Source organism: Clinocottus analis, unplaced genomic scaffold (assembly GCF_023055335.1).
Source record: "Clinocottus analis isolate CAN_PGR_092001 unplaced genomic scaffold, fCliAna1.0.p SCAF_14, whole genome shotgun sequence".
In the NCBI taxonomy this organism is placed as follows: Eukaryota; Metazoa; Chordata; class Actinopteri; order Perciformes; family Cottidae; genus Clinocottus; species Clinocottus analis.
In genome coordinates, this window is record NW_027175865.1 from 10,343,180 (window position 1) to 10,361,991 (window position 18,812).

At 44.6% G+C, this 18,812-nt stretch overlaps 2 protein-coding genes across 3 annotated transcripts; one reads left to right on the forward strand and one right to left on the reverse strand.

The window, feature by feature from the left end:
- The first annotated feature begins 478 nt into the window (after nt 1-478).
- On the forward strand, nt 479-2,277 carry sp8a (sp8 transcription factor a). The gene is made up of 2 exons (XM_068576118.1): nt 479-499; nt 1,054-2,277. The coding sequence occupies exons 1-2, from the start codon at nt 479-481 to the stop codon at nt 2,275-2,277; spliced, it is 1,245 nt and encodes a 414-aa protein (XP_068432219.1).
- A 2,792-nt stretch (nt 2,278-5,069) lies between these two features.
- On the reverse strand, nt 5,070-18,386 carry itgb8 (integrin, beta 8). Of its 2 annotated transcripts, XM_068576202.1 has the most exons (16): nt 17,766-18,386; nt 16,597-16,682; nt 14,364-14,535; nt 14,148-14,254; nt 13,270-13,409; nt 12,777-12,942; nt 11,749-11,907; nt 11,447-11,542; nt 11,217-11,309; nt 9,974-10,114; nt 7,965-8,370; nt 7,644-7,866; nt 7,394-7,497; nt 6,952-7,068; nt 5,866-6,029; nt 5,070-5,250 (listed from the first exon to the last, which is right to left on the reverse strand). In XM_068576202.1, the coding sequence occupies exons 1-16, from the start codon at nt 17,857-17,859 to the stop codon at nt 5,122-5,124; spliced, it is 2,397 nt and encodes a 798-aa protein (XP_068432303.1). In that variant the 5' UTR covers nt 17,860-18,386; the 3' UTR covers nt 5,070-5,121. The 2 variants fall into 2 exon arrangements, with proteins under 2 accessions (XP_068432303.1, XP_068432304.1); XM_068576203.1 differs by lacking the exons at nt 5,070-5,250; nt 5,866-6,029; nt 6,952-7,068 and having other exon boundaries at nt 7,410-7,497; nt 7,644-7,786.
- Nucleotides 18,387-18,812: the final 426 nt, after the last annotated feature.

An 18,812-nucleotide genomic window follows, 5' to 3' on the forward strand; every position in this document is an offset into this window, starting at 1 on the left:
TCTCCCCACTGGTCCCTATAATGGAGCATTTTGATGTTTGAGCTCTGTATAAATAAATAAAAAATACTAAACACACAGTGGATCACTGCTAATTAATACTGCTACTATGTTTAATAACACATTATGAAACATGTGTGCAAGGCAAGCTCAGCCACATGGTTGTTTGAAGTAAAACGAATGAGTTAGTGAAGTTCTAGTTAAACTGAATTTATTGTCATGAAAGTTATGTTTTCTTTTCATATTTTCTCTCTCTCTCTGCAATTTGGAGCACGTTGGAGTCGCAGAAGCTCACTTTTCAAATTTACGACAACCTCGAGCGCTGATGTTTGGTGACAGTGTGAGCTGGTCTCTGATTGGCCCTCGGACTCTCAGCGGCACTTCAAAGCACGAAGAAGTCACAACTACTGAAGCAGTCAGAGAGGAAACGCAGACTCATCACGTTCAGTCCCCGCGAGCACACACACAGAAATAAAGAGCCATGGCTGCGACACTGCTAGGGGTAAGTTTGCTTCTCTATATACATATTTATCCAAGTTATCTCTAAAGCATTGGTTATATTATGCTTAAATGGTTCAGCGTTTCTGTGGTATTCAGGGAACCCAGTTAACCTCTCACGTTAACTGGTTCACTCCTGTGGTGTCGCTGCGTTAACCAGTAATATTCATCTGATAATATCACTACATACTTTATTAATCCGACGGCAGTTGTTTCCTCTCCAGTTTGTGGTTTTCACTGTTCCCTGAGTGAACGCTGTCAGAAGTATCTACATGTGTTTGAAAGGAAGAAGCATAGACACATATTTAATTTTAGGAATCGATAAAATCAATCTGATCACGGTGAAGTGTGCTGGCTTTAATTATTAATTATAGTATGAGGCCAGAAGCACACTGTGTGTACCTATGCTACATTATGAATTCATATGACTTTAATCTTTAAGACTAAAAATGGTACATAATCGAGTGACTAACACTAAATGTATATACTATTTTGCGCGTCTTTACGCACACCTGCTTGGCCATGACTCTGGCCTAAATGTCCGTGTGTTCCGCACAGGAGGAGCCCCGGCTCGGCAGCACACCGCTGGCAATGTTGGCTGCCACCTGCAGCAGAATCGGTGAGTCCAGCCCCTCGTGCTCTCCTGGTCTTTCCGATGGTGTCCCGGGTTACGGGAAGGGGTTTCACCCGTGGAGGCGAGGCGCCCCGGGTGCCAGCAACCTTGGGGCTTGCTTCACACCTCTCGGGGTTCCCTCCAGGAATAACGGGACGGTCTTGACGGAGACCTCGAGCGCTTTCTCGGTGACCGCTGCCAACTCGCCTTTTGGAAATGACATTTCGATGTACCAGACCTCCGTGCCATCAGAAAGCTGTGCTCCCGATCCTTCGCACACACAGCGGTCAGTGTTTCTGACAAAATTCCCCTCCTCGGTAGAAAGCATAGCCGGAATTTATCCGAGGATGCACGCGCATCCCTATGAATCATGGTTCAAGCCAGTGGGCGATGTCAGTAACGGGTCTGCTGCTTGGTGGGACATGGGGAGCAGCTGGGTGGACACACAGACCCCGTCCGGCTTATCCTCTCCTCTGAGCGGCTACAGCACTGACTACAGCTCCGCCTTCAGCCCCGGGGCCTCTCAGCACCTGCACCCCGCCACTCAGCACCTGTTTGACGGCTTCAGGCCACCTGTCCATGCTCCCTACGCAGAGTCTACAACGACGGGGGCACCTGCTCTGACAGGAACCCCCGTCGTTTCCCTGCCCGCCTCCTCCCGGTCCTCCTCAAGGCGCTACTCCGGCAGAGCCACGTGCGACTGTCCGAACTGCCAGGAGGCGGAGAGCCTCGGTCAGGGGGGGACGAGTCCGCGGCGGAGGGGCTTGCACAGCTGCCACATCCCGGGTTGTGGTAAAGTTTACGGCAAGACCTCTCACCTGAAGGCTCACCTGCGCTGGCACACCGGGGAGAGGCCGTTTGTCTGCAACTGGCTCTTCTGCGGGAAACGCTTCACGCGCTCCGACGAGCTCCAGCGGCATTTACGCACGCACACCGGGGAGAAGCGGTTCGAGTGCCCAACTTGCCACAAGCGGTTCATGCGCTCCGACCACCTCAACAAGCACGCGAGGACGCACAGCGCGGAGGGCTCAGAGGATGGCGCGGAACCGGGACTCGGTAAAGCGAGCAGCGACACGGACAATAGCCTCACCGGTAGCCCGAGCCAGTCTCCCGGGGTTCAGGCGCGTCAGACTGTCCAAACCACCGAGGGACAGAGAGCGGTGAAATGATGTACAAAGCAACACGTGGGCATTTGGTAACACTGTATCTCAGCATTTGGAGTGTGTTTTCTTGGACACTTAAACATTGAAATGGCACTTTATGATGAACTTCAGCTGTGGATTAACCCTGTGTCCTTACCTCATCTTATTTGTAGCCTTCTTAAAAAATAAATTTTTACTCTACAGTTTTATCAGACTTGTTATTTGAAGACGTTGTATGCGCTTAATTTATTCCCAAAACAAGCCTGTCATATCATTATTTGGGTTATGTCTTGTCATAATTCATTGTGTATTAATTATTTTTAATTTAAGGTTATGCTATATCGTTTTTAATGATGTTGAAACACAAACTTGTTCTGATTTTTCTTTGCTTGTAAGTAATGATTATAAATTATAGCTCAATAAAACAGAACAATTTGGACATACGTCATTGCTTTTTATAGCTGTTCTATCAGAAAAAGAACATATTATGTCTGAGAAAAACAAAAATAAAATAATAAAAGCCTATAACTAATATCTAATAACTAACTTGACTATTCTAAACCAGGAAAAACAAACACAAATTACATGTTTAAATTAATTAATCAGACTCATTTCAAGTTCAGACACCTGAATATGATCCATTCAGCGTGAAACTGACTGTTGATTTGATTCATTGTTTTTTTTTTACATTTTACCAGACATTGTCAGACAGGCCATATTTCATTTGAGTATAACTGAGGCCTGTAACAGGCATGTGGAAATGAAATGTGTCTGATCCACGTACCATTTCAAATCTGGGCTGCAACGTTTTAAGAACGAATATCGGATCATTTATCAAACATTTTGCACACTTTCTGTTACTGCCTATTGTTTATTCTTCTATAAATATGTACAGTGATCAGTAACAATACTCTCATACCTAGTGAGCAACTCCCCCTAGTGTTCAGTTTATACAGCTACCAGTGGTTTGGACCATGCGTTGGTCACCTTGATGTTGTGTACATTTTGTTGCGTCACAATATATATACATATATTGAGGATCTGCACAAAGCTGACTTGAACACACTATATGACTATATCCATTTAAAAATACAGGCGAGCTGTTATATGAGGCTGAGTAGATTATAAATGTGGTCGTGTTTCACCACACTCATTTATATACATTTATTTATATACAACCCGTTGGTACAGAAAAGCTAAAGTACTCGAGAATTGATTTAAAAAAATGTTGCACATTTTATTGTGATGAAAACATTCATGCTACACAAATAGTCACATTAATTGACAGCAAACCTAGACAGAAAAGTGCTGTTGTTATTCCGAACTCAGTGCCCGGTTAGATGAGATGATTATAACCTTATTGCTGAATTAGTCTCATGGTCAGAGAGAGAGAGACCACTCTTCATAAAGACAAACAGTACTCACTTCCTTTAAAACAGGTAGCCTCATCATAAAATAGCACAATGAACTAATATTAAAATCACAATAAATAATAATTAGTGTTCCTGACTTACAGTAAAAGAGAGCAGCTATCGCTGTAAACAACATCGTGTTGAATAAAATTTAAAACAAGAGGAACAGGATTAGGCAAGTGAAAGTCTCACAAGATGCAACCGGCAACCTGGATCCAGGTGATCAAGTGCATGAGTATCTCCAGAGCTGATTTGTTGAGTCTAAACTCGTCAGTAATGGCAGACACATGTCTCTGTTACAGAGGCCAAATGCACAAGAGTGTGACCATGTTGTTGCCATTAATTGTCAGTATTTAGATTTTTTCTTTAAAACATGATTTCTCATTTCATTGTTATTCCAGTGTTGTGGATTTGTTACATTAGCTTCATATGTCTTCTAATGCCCAACAAATAGCAAACCAATCATTTCAAACCCACCATCACAGCTCTCCTAACCCAGAGATCCCACTGTTTTCAGTAGTATAATGCAAACGACTGTTCTAGTGCAAGTCTAACCGGATTATCAAAAACACATGAAACTATATTCTATTTAATCATGATAGAAAAAATGCCATAAAGTAACAATCATTTTCAATGCAGTTGATCGATTAACAAAAAACAAATACATGGTATGCCACAAATGAAATACAAATAAGGCATACAGCGTCATTGGTGTGCTGTGTGACTTGAATCCCAACGCAGAACAGCTGAGGTCAGTAATGTGTTGACAGTATTATTGGAGACAAAATGTTGTACCTCAAGCTGGCCATAGGAGGGCAGACTAACACAGCAGGGAGAGAGTTCAGTTGGAGATTTGGAGTGTCACATAATCGCAGAAATGTCAAACATGTAGTGTTTTAATATAAAATCATAAATAGAAAGCCTGTATAGAGCATAAATGCACCTACCTGCTCCACACACACTCTTTCTCTCTCTCTCTCTCTCTCTCTCTCTCTCTCTCCTCTCTCTCTCTCTCTCTCTCTCTCTCTCTCTCTCTCTCTCTCTCTCTCTCTATCTCTCACACACACACACACACACACACACACACACACACACACACACACACACACACACACACACACACAAACACCTTGGAGCAGTATTTGCTGCATGGCTAAAAAGCAAGGAATGATCAGCCTTTACCCTGTGGAAGAAGCAGCCTGCCTGCTGCTGAGGAGAGGAGGTGGGGGACATTGTGCTCTTTGTTTCATCTGGATTTCCAGGATACTGGCCTCATTAGTCACACATTTGATAAGAGTTTGGTCAGTTCATATTACAAAAGTTTTCCCAAGGAGGTTTCATAGTTTAGTTCATCATTATCAGGCTTCACATGCAGCTGGTTGAAGATTTAGAGGCAGAAAATAAGTCTTTACTTGACTCTCCTTCTTTATGTCTCTGCTGACTTTCTTCCGACCTTGACCTAGCACTGCCAGGGGTCACCAAAGGGCATCTTGGGAACCTGAATGTGCATCTCCACGGGGCGGTCGGGTGGACGGTCCCTCCTGTAAGTAACCGTCTTCTCATTGGTTGTTGGGATGAATGACAGGTCCTGAATCGTGAAAAAGATACAGTCATTAATAGCGTCACACACTCACACAGGCAGGTATCCTAAATACACACAGACACACTCAAACTAAAACATGGTACTTGATTTAGTGTTGTATTGCTGTAGACTTTGGGACACATTCAATGCAGCTGATATATCCTGACGTTTAATCCTTTGGGTTAAGTTGTCACAGAAGACTTTATGCAACCGCTTTAATAGTTGTATAAATACAACATATACAGATTTAATAGCTCTGTCTTAGTATCATGGACAACAACACAGTGTTCACACCAGTTTAGACAAACATATCTCCAGAAAGCCCCCCTGGTTTAATTTCTATCGTTTCCTTCTTCTCAAAGGTGCTGTACATCATTGCAAAGTCTTAAATCTGGACACAGTAGATGGCGAGCAGGGAGTTGGGAGGAAATGTAAAATACAGCTGTACCTCTGACAGCAGAAGTCTTACTCCAAGTTAAAGCAGACAGAACGCAGGAACAAACACATCCTGTTGAATTAAGGGGTCCCGACTACTTCAGGCTCCGGGGACATCTCAATTAAAACCGTGCTGCTGTCATATATAATGAGCTCCTCAAGCACACTTAAAGTTAGAGAGCGAACCTTTCCAGTGCAGTTATAGGGTCCGTCCTCTGCAGCGCCCCCTGGTGACAAGCCTCTCTTCTGTAGCAGCAGCCGGGACACGGCCACCACCACCAGCCCGCACAGCACTGTCAGAGCACACACACTCAGGAACGTTCCTATAAGCCGGCTGTTGCTGGCACACTCTGTGGACACACACACACACACACACATAAGGTCTCAATGTGCAGAACTGGCACATAATGCTTTTCTTTGTCATGGGTAAGAAATATGTTTACGCCGATTTTACGTCTGCAATTGAGGAGTAGGACTATAATGTGGCATGGAAATACTCAAAGTTGTGCTTCAGTAATTTACTTAATTACTTTCCATCCAAACAAACACACACACACTTGCACGGCTCGGTCAGTGGCAGCTGTGCCAGTGTTGCTGCACTGAACAGTCAGCTGGCTGTGAATCTGCTGGGGAGCATGTGGGGATGACGGGCTCGTCGCTCAACACAAAGAACCCAAAGAGTGCTATGACATTTTGTAACTGAGTTACCATGGAGACCTGGCTCCTGCTGGACCCGGGAGGAGTGGGCGTGAGCCGGAAGAGTGTCCCGTTGGGCAGAGAGGTGGGGGTGGGTGGATAGGGGTGAGAGAGGGGACGCACAATGACCGGTGCTGTTCCAAAAATCGGGAAGGCGGGGATGGACTGTAATACTTCAATATGCAATAATGTGTGTGTGTGTGTGTGTGTGTGTGTGTGTGTGTGTGTGTGTGTGTGTGTGTGTAACCCAGGTTATGTGTGAATTAGTGGCTTTTCAATTGGGTGAGTGTTTGAGTGTGTGTGTGTGTGTGTGTGTGTGTGTGTGTGTGTGTGTGTGTGTGTGTGTGTGTGTGTGTGTGCGTGTGTGTGTGTGTGTGTGTGTGTGGAAATTAAGAAGGAGCACTTGGGAACTGGGGGGAAATGTAAAATACAGCTGTAAAACTGACAGCAGGCTTGCTGACTCAGATACATCAGGGTGCACTAGAACAGCAGTGGTGGCAACGGAAGTAACCTCGAATGAAAACATGTGTGTATGTGTGAGGTGTGTGTGAGTGTGTGTGAGTGTTGACATTATACCTGGTCTTGTGCTGATGTGAAGCTGAGTCTGACCAGACTGTGAGCTTGTTTGAAACCGATAGCGACAGCTGTCATTACTGATGTACATACACTGAAACCACATCTCCCCTGCTTGGCCTGAAAATACACATATTGAGAGAGAGTTGAAGTAAGACGTTTGTCAGTCCAGACGTATTAAACTCCAAGTGAAAATCCTCCCTGAAATAAAAAGTATAAGGGAGAATAGCATTACCAGAAAGCTGCTGTGTGTTAAAGCTCTTTCAGTATTATTTCAAATGGCAAACAAGAGGCTGAATATTGAAGAAGGAAGCTCAGACATCGAATTAAACACAATTTAAATGCATCATAGTCTGTAATCCAACTCATCAACATTCCTCAGATCCACCAAAAACTGCAAATGGTGCAAAGCTCATGAGTAAAATTGCCTTCACAGCAGCTGTACCTGACACAACATCCATGTAGCCCACCAGTGGTGCACATGTGCTGTTGCAATGTCCAGCCTCTTTTTGTGTGAGGCCGTGAGACAAGTGGCAGTCCACACACTTCCTGAGAGAGAGAGAGAGAGAGAGAGAGAGAGAGAGAGAGAGAGAGAGAGAGAGAGAGAGAGAGAATAACAGCGTTAGCTTCAGCCACAAATAGTTCAGTAAAAGCTCCATCATGCTTTGTGGTAGCAAATACAAACTGGCACGTACCAGTATGATTGGCAGGTGCTTTGGCAAGCAGGACATCTCTCACAGAAGTCTCCAGAGCGCATGGGGTCGTCGCACACACACCTGCCACACACACATCTGCCCCGCCCGCTGCACAGCAAGCCGTTGGCTGATTGGCAGGTTGCCTTGGAGACAGGACAACCACAGCTATCACCAGTCCAGTCGTACTCACACACACACTCACCTGACACACACACACCGCGCCCTGAGAAAGACATATAGAGACCGGACCAAACAGAAAAATTGCAGTCAGAATTTCTTTTAAGGAACTGGATGTTTATAATACATAATTTTAAAGTTTACCTCCACACAGTCGTCCCCCTTCGTAAGGGCAGGAGAAGTCGTCTATCTCGCAGTATTTCCCGTATATTGTGCCAAGCCTGGTCTGCTCACACAGACACCTTCCACAACCACACACTCCCCGACCACTGCAGTCCACATCAGATCCATCCGCTCTGCAATTCCAGTTTGAATCTCTGTCCGAGTCCTTAATTAATCCGTGATCGGGCCTCTGCTCCTGATGGGAGCTTTCTCTGCACTGGCTGGCGTCATTACAGCGCCTTGTTGGTCCACAACTGCAGCTGCATTTCGAGTGGATCCGAATGACAGTGGATTCGTTATATCCAACAGGTCTAACCAATACTGTTACATCTTCATCTTCAGCATCCTCAGGACAAGAGTGCATACCGATAGTGATATTGAAGTAAACCTGCATGAGAAGAACAAAAGGTTAAGCACCACTTTGGTCAAGACTGAAATATCTCAACATCTATTGGATTGTTCGCCATGAAATTTGGTACAGACATTCATAATGCACAAAGAATCAATCCTAATAATGTTTGTGATTCCCTGACTTTTTTTCTCAAGTGCCATTATCAGGTCCAAATTTAAATGTGTCAAATACTTTACTTCATGACCACTTCTGTGCCTAAATACAGCCTGCAATCACCAAGTCCTGAAATACTGAAAATTACATTTGTGGAGAAAATAATCATTGGAAATAGCTGATTATGTTGTACTGTCTGTTTGAAAGGGAAAAACAAAACCATCTTCCAGCACTCTTGCTAGAACCACACCAAGCTTCAAACTACACATTCATTTAGATCTCAACTACACATTTGTAAAGTTTTCTGACAGGATCTGGCACAGTTGTGACACTGTCCTGGTGACAAAATCTTTTCACAGACGAACAGAAACAATAATGCCGGGTGACTAGCAAGGTGAAAGAAATGTTGTCGTGGTTGGCTAACATACCAACAAAACAAATGAATGATAGACTATTCAACAACCATTTATTTCTCAAGGGACTGCTGTTGCTTTAAAGATCCCCCACAGATCCAGAGACATGCAGCTGTCTGTAAAAAACATATTTTTCCCTTAAATATCCTGCTGTATCTAAAATGAGCCAACTTTTTAAGTATCATTTTGGCAATCTCAGATAACACAGGACATACTTCCTGGTTACTTATCCAACATCAGGAACCAGGAACTGGATTGTAAGTGTGATGCTTCACGTTCATAATTCTGTTTATGTGATAAGTTGTTCATGCCAAAGCTTTTTCTTTTTTACAGCGAGGCCTTTCAATGGAATACCATTCTGGTAAATGTGGGTACTTTCCAAAATTCACTTTAATCCACCCATGGATTAAAGGGCTGGATTTATTAGCACAATGAAGTAACTATAGAGCAATCATTGTATCTTGGAAACAATTTAAGTGCCTCAAACGGTTACTGGGGAGCGCAGTCTTATCTGCAGGTTAGGGAGTGAACAGGAAGAACAATTTCGAATGAAGATGTTATAATTAGTACCAAAAGGGGGGTTCTTTGTTTATTATAGTTTAACTTGTCTTTGGAAGTAGTCGTTTGTATTATCAGAAAAGATCCTCTGCAGTGGTGCAGACTATTTCAATTTGGTCTCTGGACAAAAAGAAACAGGTATAAAAACAATGAATGTCCAGTGACCTATTTCTAGATACAAATGTCATATTTGTTTGCTTTAATGCTCTCTTATTGGGCACAGTAAGGATTTTAGGAAGAATTATTTAGGGATTCACATGGCAATGTTTTCCTGTTAAACACAGCCTGTAATCCGCTCAACTCAGATTATTTACCAAATCTTAAAGTCTCAGTGACGTGTGTGAGTGTGTTTTTTGTATGTGTCAAAGTAATCCAACATAACAAAATATATTTCCGAGTAACATTAAGCTAAATGATGACATTGTTAGGGTTATATATATATATGTATATATATATTGTTTTAGATATGTGCTTTGAGTTTGTTTTTTAGCTGATGGTACGCTTTCTGTGTTTACCGTCTGGCCGGGCTGCACCCCCGAGCAGCTCTGGTCCTTCGCGGTGGATCCATTGGGACAGAGAGGAGACACAGACACCCAGTACCTGCTGACTGCCTTGTCCTCCACTGACACTGCTACTGCCACCTCCGACAACAACCTCTGGATGGAATGCGGAGACAGATAAGACCTGATATCAAGGAATTCAATATAGTATACTGGTTGCAAGGAAATGTTGGTAACAACAAAAGAGAGTGGGAAAAACAGTGACAGTTTTAAGATTTAATGAATATAATCTGCGTGAGTGAAAAGTAATGAGGCGAGAGTACAGGATGGGAGAAGTGTGATTAATTAATGTTGTCGCATGTCGCCAGGATGCCCTCTTTTCTTTCTTTGTAAAACACATCCCAAGTACAGGGAAAACGAAATGGGGGCCAAAAATAGCATCTTTGTATTCGTCCATGATTAGGACTTATGGTTTCCGTGGGGATCTGATAGCTCTTATAATGCCAGCTTCTGTTTGTCTGTGCTGCTTGTGTATGCATGTATGCATGTGTGTGTGTGTGTGTGTGTGTGTGTGTGTATGTGTGTGTGTGTGTGTGTGTGTGTGTGTGTGTATGTGTGTGTGTGTGTGTGTGTGTCCGCACATATGCATGGCTGTGCACCCGGATCTTTGGATTCAGCAGATACGCGAAGCAAACAATGGAGCGCTGTGCCTGAGGCAAGATTATAGCTTAGACTGCTGCCAACTGAACATACCCTAGTATCACACACACACACACACACACACACACACACACACACACACAAAAACACACACACAAAAGGCCTTACCCTTCCTTAACCTCCTGTTTTCATCCGTGTTTCTCTGTCATTAGGACTTCTGTGACCAAAAACATCTCCAAATTAAGAATTTAAGTTTGTGTTTTTGTGCACGCCTAGACCTAAGTCTCCTGGATGAATATCATAGTACACACTATCTGAAGCATCACAGATTCTGAGGCCTTTTTTTGTTGTTGCTGCAAACAGGAATGTGCTTTAGTACTCTGAGATGAGTTCATGTTGCGTCAGCAGATCAGCAGACAAATACTTCTGAACTGAAGCTGTGTGGGCTCATATATTCAGCCCCCGCTGTGCTGCTGCTCTCTTCTCTCTAACGTTTCCCATGTCCCTGTCCTTCTTCTTGTTGTGTAAAAGATGCAAATTATACAGAGGGAGGACAAAAATGACAAATAGGTTGCAAAGGGAAGTGCGTTTTCTGTACCTTGTATGCGTCCATAACCAGCTCTATAATATTTGGGGCCTGGAAGAGGCCTAACTTTCCCAGGTAGGAGCCAGGTAGGAAACGTACCAACTCCTAGAAAAGAAAAAGGAGAAGAAGGTACATTGATTCCTCCTTATGGAAGCCTCTCTAGCCTAAAACCCGTGTGGCAAAATTTATTTTTTCACTTATATACTGGATGCAGTTGTGTGCACATGTGTGGAAGAGATTACCTTGTACCACTTGTACTGCTGCTTCTCCACAGCAAAGATGGAGTACATATGGTTTTCAAGCAGCTTATCAGACAATTGACCCACACTGGGATGGTCCTGAAAAGGAGACAGCCATCAGACTAAAAGCTGTTTTCCCACTGATGTAGTTTGAGCTTTAGGGAAAGCTAGAAAGATTATTATTTCTCTATACAGTAAATATGACGCTATTGTCAGCAGCAGATTAGCACAAAGACTGAAACAAGCCCGACAAGTTCAGCTGTTTTAAGTCCTTCTTTCCACCATGTGTGTGCTCCCGCTCTCACCATCCTTGTGCTTCCTGTGTAGACGTTGTTTTCCAGGTGACAGAGGCCGTCATGTGGCGTCACAATCCCTGCCAGCCGGCTGTCCAGGGCGAGGTGAGACGGCTGGTCGGTCATTAGGAGCAGCAGGCGCTTGGCCTCTGGTCGCCAACCCACCGATCTCTGAAGGAGAGATGGAGAGGAGTCAGGACATTGTGTAATGTGAGTAAATCATGTGTTCTCTGTCGGTCTCGAGAGTAGTTTTATAGATTCTCCTATTTTTATCCCATTACATTACCACTCAACTACATTTACCTGAACTGGAAATAATGTGCATGCATTATATTTTTTACACATGTGGTAAGAAACTGCAGATTCAAACATTTGAATCATCTGAGCTGACCATGTTCCCGTGGTGATCAGCTCTTTCTGTAATGCCCAACTAAAGGAAACACAGCAGCAGTCCCTCCACCAGTCACAGACCCCCTCTGGACGTCTGTGACTTGTTATAGATAGTGTGAGAAATGGGTTTATGTGAGGATGTGTGTGCACATGTGTATTTAAGGAAACCCAGGGAGTTCATGAGTACGGCATAATGGGGAGTCTATTTCTAGAGTGATGACCACCCTGGTGTTTCCCTGCTGGCTGGTTACTCAGAGCCCCCTGCATGGTGTGACTCACAGCCCTCCTGCAGCCATAGTATAAGCGACTGTGTGTTCGCGTGTGTGTGTATGTGTATGTGTGTGTGCGTGTGTGCGTGTCTGTGTGTGTCTGCCATACCCCAGCAGTGGTGTCATTACTTAGTGGGATTCCATTGGTAATATCAATGCTGAGTCAGAGTGCCACCAATCTCCCAGAATAAATGCTTCTTTCACCAGCGTGCAGACTTACAACCAAATTTGGGGTAATGCCTCATTTTTCTGAACATTTCCTGGATTCTCAAGGAAACTGAAAATGACCAATCATAACAAATCCTTAGTTAACTCAGTTTCTCTTTGTTACACACAAGCAGCTCTTGTGAGCCCGACTTTCCGGCTTCTGTATTTACACACCTGGCAGACAGCAGCTTGCAGCATAGCATCCAGTCCTCCCTCAGGTGTGTCCATGTTTCCAGAGATGCGCTGACGTTTGATCACGCGTGTGAACTCGCTCATGTTACCGGTCATACTCAGGACGTGGTGGAAGCCGTGAGCTGGACGACAGCGGATCTCATAATCACTGGTGAGAGACGGCCAAGAAAGGTTTTGATTGCAACATTCAAAGAATGTAATCTCAGGACAAATTGATGTGAAAAAGCCTCTCTCACAGCACGGCTATTGTCACAACAATGTTGCCCCCGAAGAACTGACGAGTCTCTCAGTCACACATGGGAGCAACTAATGGGAGCAGCTGGTTTGTATGTATTTTTAAATACTTGCTCAAATCTTGTCTCAATAAAAGAAGAAAACCAGCAAAAACATTCACAAAATGAGCAATATAGAGTGGATTAACACTACTTTTCTTTTGTCGAAATCAATAATCACACCAACAAATGGTTTGTCTTACCTGCATGGGTTGTTAATCTTGGAGGGGTGGACGTTGATGTACGGGGAAACAGGTTTGTCCACAAACGAGCCGAAACCCAGCCAAAGGTCGGAGGAGTGCTCCGTCATACGGAGAGACAGCGCCACACCTACTGTCTTCAACTGGACCACAGAAAACATGCCGAGGTAGGTGGACACAGAACGGGATGGTCGAGGGCGAGTAAAGTACGGGGAGGGGGAGAAGTAGAAAAGCATGAAGAGGTAAAGGGTGAGCCAGAATAAGATATGGGTCCAGAGCAGAAACACTTTATTTCTCTCACTTTCAGATACATTCAAATATTTTCTAGTCTCAACTCTGACATTTCTGCAGTGTGTTCTATGTCACATGTAAACACAGTAACCATCTCCTAAGCCCCAGTTATGTAATACCAAACTGTTAACTGTTTTTAGAAGTCTTGACTTTTTCCAACCATCATAAAAACAATACGTGTGAATGGCCTGTACCTGAATAGCGCTTTTCTAGTCTTCCCACTACTCAAAGCTTTTTAACACTACATGACAGTATTCACCCATTCACTCCCATTCATACACTGATGGAAATGGTTACCATGCAAGGTGCCACCTGCCCATCAGGACTCTAACTAACATTCACACACGTTCACACACCACAAGCATAATTGTGGGAGCAATTTAGGGTTACATGTCTTGCCCGAGGAAACATTGACACGGTCTAGCGGAGCGAATCACCGATCTTTTGATTAAAGCACGACCCTGCTCTACCACTGAGCCATAGTCGGCCCGAAAGAAAATGATGATCCAGAATGTAGTTTGAAACCTTTGGAAATACACTATTTACTTTAGAAAAATAAGTGAAAAGCTCCAGCACCGATGAACACCTACATGATCGAGGTTTTCTTGCATAGATGCCGATACATCAACCAGGTAGTACAGATCCACCGGATAACGCTCCAGCTGCTTCACTGCCACTACGACGCTGGCTTCTGAACCTAGGCCGACACACATATGATGAAAGAATTCATTAAAAACTTAACCTGAGCTGCTTCATCACACACTTAAACAATAAGTGATTTTTTTACTCAGTCGCCATTTGTCTACCTGGTCTGAGGGTGATGCTGATGTCTTGTGGGGACACTTGTGTGCTGCTGACAGTGGCGTCGACCTCCACCTTGATCTCTGACTGCTCCATAAACTCCTGTTCACAGCCTCTTCTCAACAGCTTCACTGGCAGGTCGCAGCGCTGGCTCGGCACCGCCCCATTCAGAAAGTCCTAGAGGTCACATAAGGTCAAGAAGGGAAATGGTGACATTTGAAAACTGCCATTCTGTCCCTCTTTCAATATATTTTATCGACAGTTTTCCAGAAAAATGGAGAAAGCAACACACAACAAATTTAAACCAGACACAGGAGAAAAAGCTTACAGGGAGTTGTAGGGATAATACAACTAAGCCGCATTTTAAGATGGTATCACGATAATCAGGATTTCAGGAATGAGAACAAGTGACGCAATAAAATGGGTCAAGTTGAACACCACATTATCCTCTGTGGCCCAACAGGTAAGATGCACTAATACTGGAAAATATATCTTGTAGTCCTTATTTACTCTCCACTCCTCTTCTAACATTGCCCACTACATCCATTCACAAATATACAAGCACATATACACACACACACGCACGCACGCACGCACACACACACACACACACACACACGGTGTGTGATACACTTGTTATTTCACACATCTCTTGTTGTATCATTAAGTGTGACAAAACATGCTGGTTCATTTTACACATGGAATTTTAAAACCAGTTTTAGAAATAATAATTGACCTTGGTTTCATTTCACACATTTTGAGGATGTTTATATGGATCTGTGAGGCATAGGCCTGCTGACATGATAAACTATTACTATATAATTACGTGATTTTGAAGTTACTCATCAGTTAGTGTATCAGGAAGAAGTGTCCTGTTTTTGTCGAGATCTCTGTATCCGATCACAGAGGAAGGGAGAGGTAAGTAAAAGTAGGAATTTGCTTTTTTTTCTGATTCATTTAGTCATGGCTTCATTTAATGAATCTTGCTGTATCTAACCACTGCACTGCCTCGGACAGTAAAGTACAACAGCGTCATGCATTGCAGCTTTGGAGTGGATTAGTGACCTTTGGTACTTTCCTCTTTGAAAAACGTGGTCACAAACACATGACTAGCACTCGAAACAAAAGAAAATGTGATCATTAAATGCATGTCACAGCACGTCCTAAGCCTGATTGGAATGAGTCTGATCATGCCTCGATCAACCAACAAGATCACACAAATAAGGAATAAAATGAGATTACTGCTACTTATAAAACAGAAAATACTGAAGCAGATAAGCAAAACAGTCCACAATAAACAACTGCAGCTGATTATGTGACCATGCTGTCCCTGTGGCTAAAATTTAAATACCAGAAAGTTGCACAGTGACTTCCCCAGACTTTCCTTACAGAGTTTGCCTCTTCTATGTCAATGACGAAAAGTGAGCATGCATGTTTACAAACACTGAACTTATTATTCAGTGCTTTTCCAAGCATGACGTTGTATGTGTGTGTGTGGTTGTGTCTGTGTGTGTGTGTGTGTGTGTGTGTGTGTGTGTGTGTGTCTGTGTATGTAGGAGGATAGAAATGTGGCGTTTGAATGCTTTCACACACCAGCGAGCCCGGCCCTATTTAATGATGTCAGTTAAGGTTCGGCCTCACAGGACGGGAAAGCACCTGAAGTCTGTAAACACACACATGTTGACAGTCTGGTAAACAGTGCAATTTGTGTGTGTTTGTGTGCGTGCGTGTGTGTGTGGGGAAGGAAGGCCGAAGGAGGGGGGCGGGGGGGTATTGTGTGTCTGATCCGGCGTGTGGTTTACACTTTCTTAAGGTTGTTTTGGGATGGACCCTTTACAAGACAGACTGACAGCCAGAAAGCAGATACGGACAAACACACAGGCATATGCACACTCTGAGAAAAAGTGCAGTGATATATGTGAGCACCTAGACTAAACACATGGATAGCAAGTGTCTCTGTCTCTGCTGTGGCATGAGAAAGCACACATGGAAACATTCACACACACACACACACGCGCACACACACACACACACACACACACACACACACACACACACACACACACAGACACACTCACACAGGTCATAGAGCAGGCCACTAAGCCCACACATACACATTATATTCACATCTGTGGATGGCATCAAAGCTTCCGTGTGTGTCATCTGGGGAATGCTGCCACATTCTCCTTTTTCCACTCTCTGTCACAGTCAAACATGCTTTTTTATACACATTCCTACCTCCTTGAAGCACCAGGCACACTGTGGTCCACGTCTGAGGCACTCTGCACAAGAAGTGACACTAGGAGACCAACATGCACTGTCACCTGCAGAGAGAGGGAGGGAGAGAGAGAGAGAGAGAGAGAGAGAGAGAGAGAGAGAGAGAGAGAGAGAGAGAGAGAGAGAGAGAGAGGAAGGAAAGAAATTGAGGATAGATGGGATGAAGGGAAGAGTCTATGATTAGCATATGAAAGACAGGGTGCATGTGTCAACACTCATTAGCCATGCAGCCGAGCCCCCGTGGATATTTAGAGATCTCATGCACACTTCTAATGACGAAAGCACCACTTAGCATCTCATGTGAAGCTATTCAGTGTATCAGCAAGCCGTGTAGTGCGTAAACGGCTGTGAGTGTGGGAACAGGTGCTTGAGTTGTTGAAGTGTCGCAACGGATCATTTCCCACACCCCCACACACACAAACGCACAGTGAGGACTAATAATCGTGAGACAATCTGTGATTGCAACACAAATTATGTGTTTTGATTGAGAGTCACTGTGACAAATGCAAAGGTCGGGAGAAAAATACAGCATGATGTAACTGAAGGCTTTACATGGTGACACATAAACCTTAGTTCATTGTAAGGGAATTAATGATTCATTGGAGTGATTTTTCTGCTGAAATCCAATTGTTTAGAGTCATTTCAGTGAGCTTCGGGGCTGGAATGTAGGACAGAGAAATGCTGCAGGTCTTATAGCATCACTAACAGCCCACTAACAAGCAGCTCTGACCCAATTAGCACTTCTGGCCTCTGGCAAACCTCAGAATAGGTGATGTGTTTAACTTCTAATTGATCAATACATGCTGAAACGAGAGATTGATGTGGTATAGGCTTCTCCAGTGGGTCCCCTGGTTGTGGGTTTAGAGGTTTCCCTTCAAAAAAGGATTTAATGTATGTTAATTGAGACAGCATATGTCTGTCTGCTATCTTCAAAGGCCCCAAAACATACGATGATGAAGGTTGCGTGGGAATATCATTCTTATAAAAGTGGCTTGCTTACATGACACATTTAGGAACCCATGTGCGCCCTGAGAGCACAGCACTGCAGCCGATGTCTTGACATGATACAAGTTGCAGGCTAATTGCTGGGTTGTAACAAAGGTAATTGACCCTAATGAGCCGAAACTCACCGGCGCTGGAGGATTCTGTGCTGACATCAACGACCACGCAGCAGAGCAGGAGACACAGAGGGACGCTGCCGTATGTGCGGAACCAGGAAGTCATATTATCCTATCCACACCGGGGGGGATGACCGGAGCGCAGCAGCGAGGGGGGCACAGGAGGATATACAGCTACTGGAGATGAACCGGGGGGTTTCGTGCACCTTGCGTCCGCAGCCGTACGAACAATAGCCGGGAGTGCCGGACCGAGCCGCGGGGCATTGTCGTTCACCCAATATAACCTTCTAATCCTGGAGAGGCATTCACATCACCCGGGTTAAATCAGCTTACACGCGCGCTCCCCCGTGGACCACGAGCGGAGGTGGAGTAATCGAGCGAGTGAGGTGGCGGCGGCGGCGGCTGCGGCGCAAGTCGCTCCATCTATTGTCCACCCGGCCGCAGGTGTGCGACGTGTCCCCGCGCGCTCTTCCACAATGTTCCTCTGTTCACGGCTTGATGACAAAGTCTCATCCCGGGACGGAGCGGAGCTGAGTTGTCCGCTCGAGTACCAGCGCAGCGTTCAGCCGGTGCGCACCAACATGCTGACTGAACATCCCACACGAAAGCCAGGAGAGGGACCGCGTTTCAACCGCTGTACTGACTCAGGCGGGCGGTGCCATAGCAACGTCTCTCTCTCTCTCTCTCTCTCTCTCTCTCTCTCTCTCTCTCTCTCTCTCTCAGAGAGAGTGAGGGAAGAAAGACAAATAAGGAGAGAGCGAAAAGGAAGAGAGGCATAAAATGCTTACTACAAGGAGTTGTGGTGCAGTGCATTCCAAGTGATTCATGGCCTTGAAGTGAACACTGATGTTTATATTGCTTCTACGGGGAGCCATTCAATACTGAGGGCTCCTGTGTGTGGGGGCCTTAAATGTTGATGATGGGGTAAAGGGAGGGGGGGTTCACAAGCTAGTGCTAAGGAGGAGGAGGGGGTTCGTGTCCATTGTGCCCAGATTCCAATGACATTGAGTAACCTCGCCTCGCCGGCTGCTCCGCTGAACAGGAGCCAAAGACTTACTA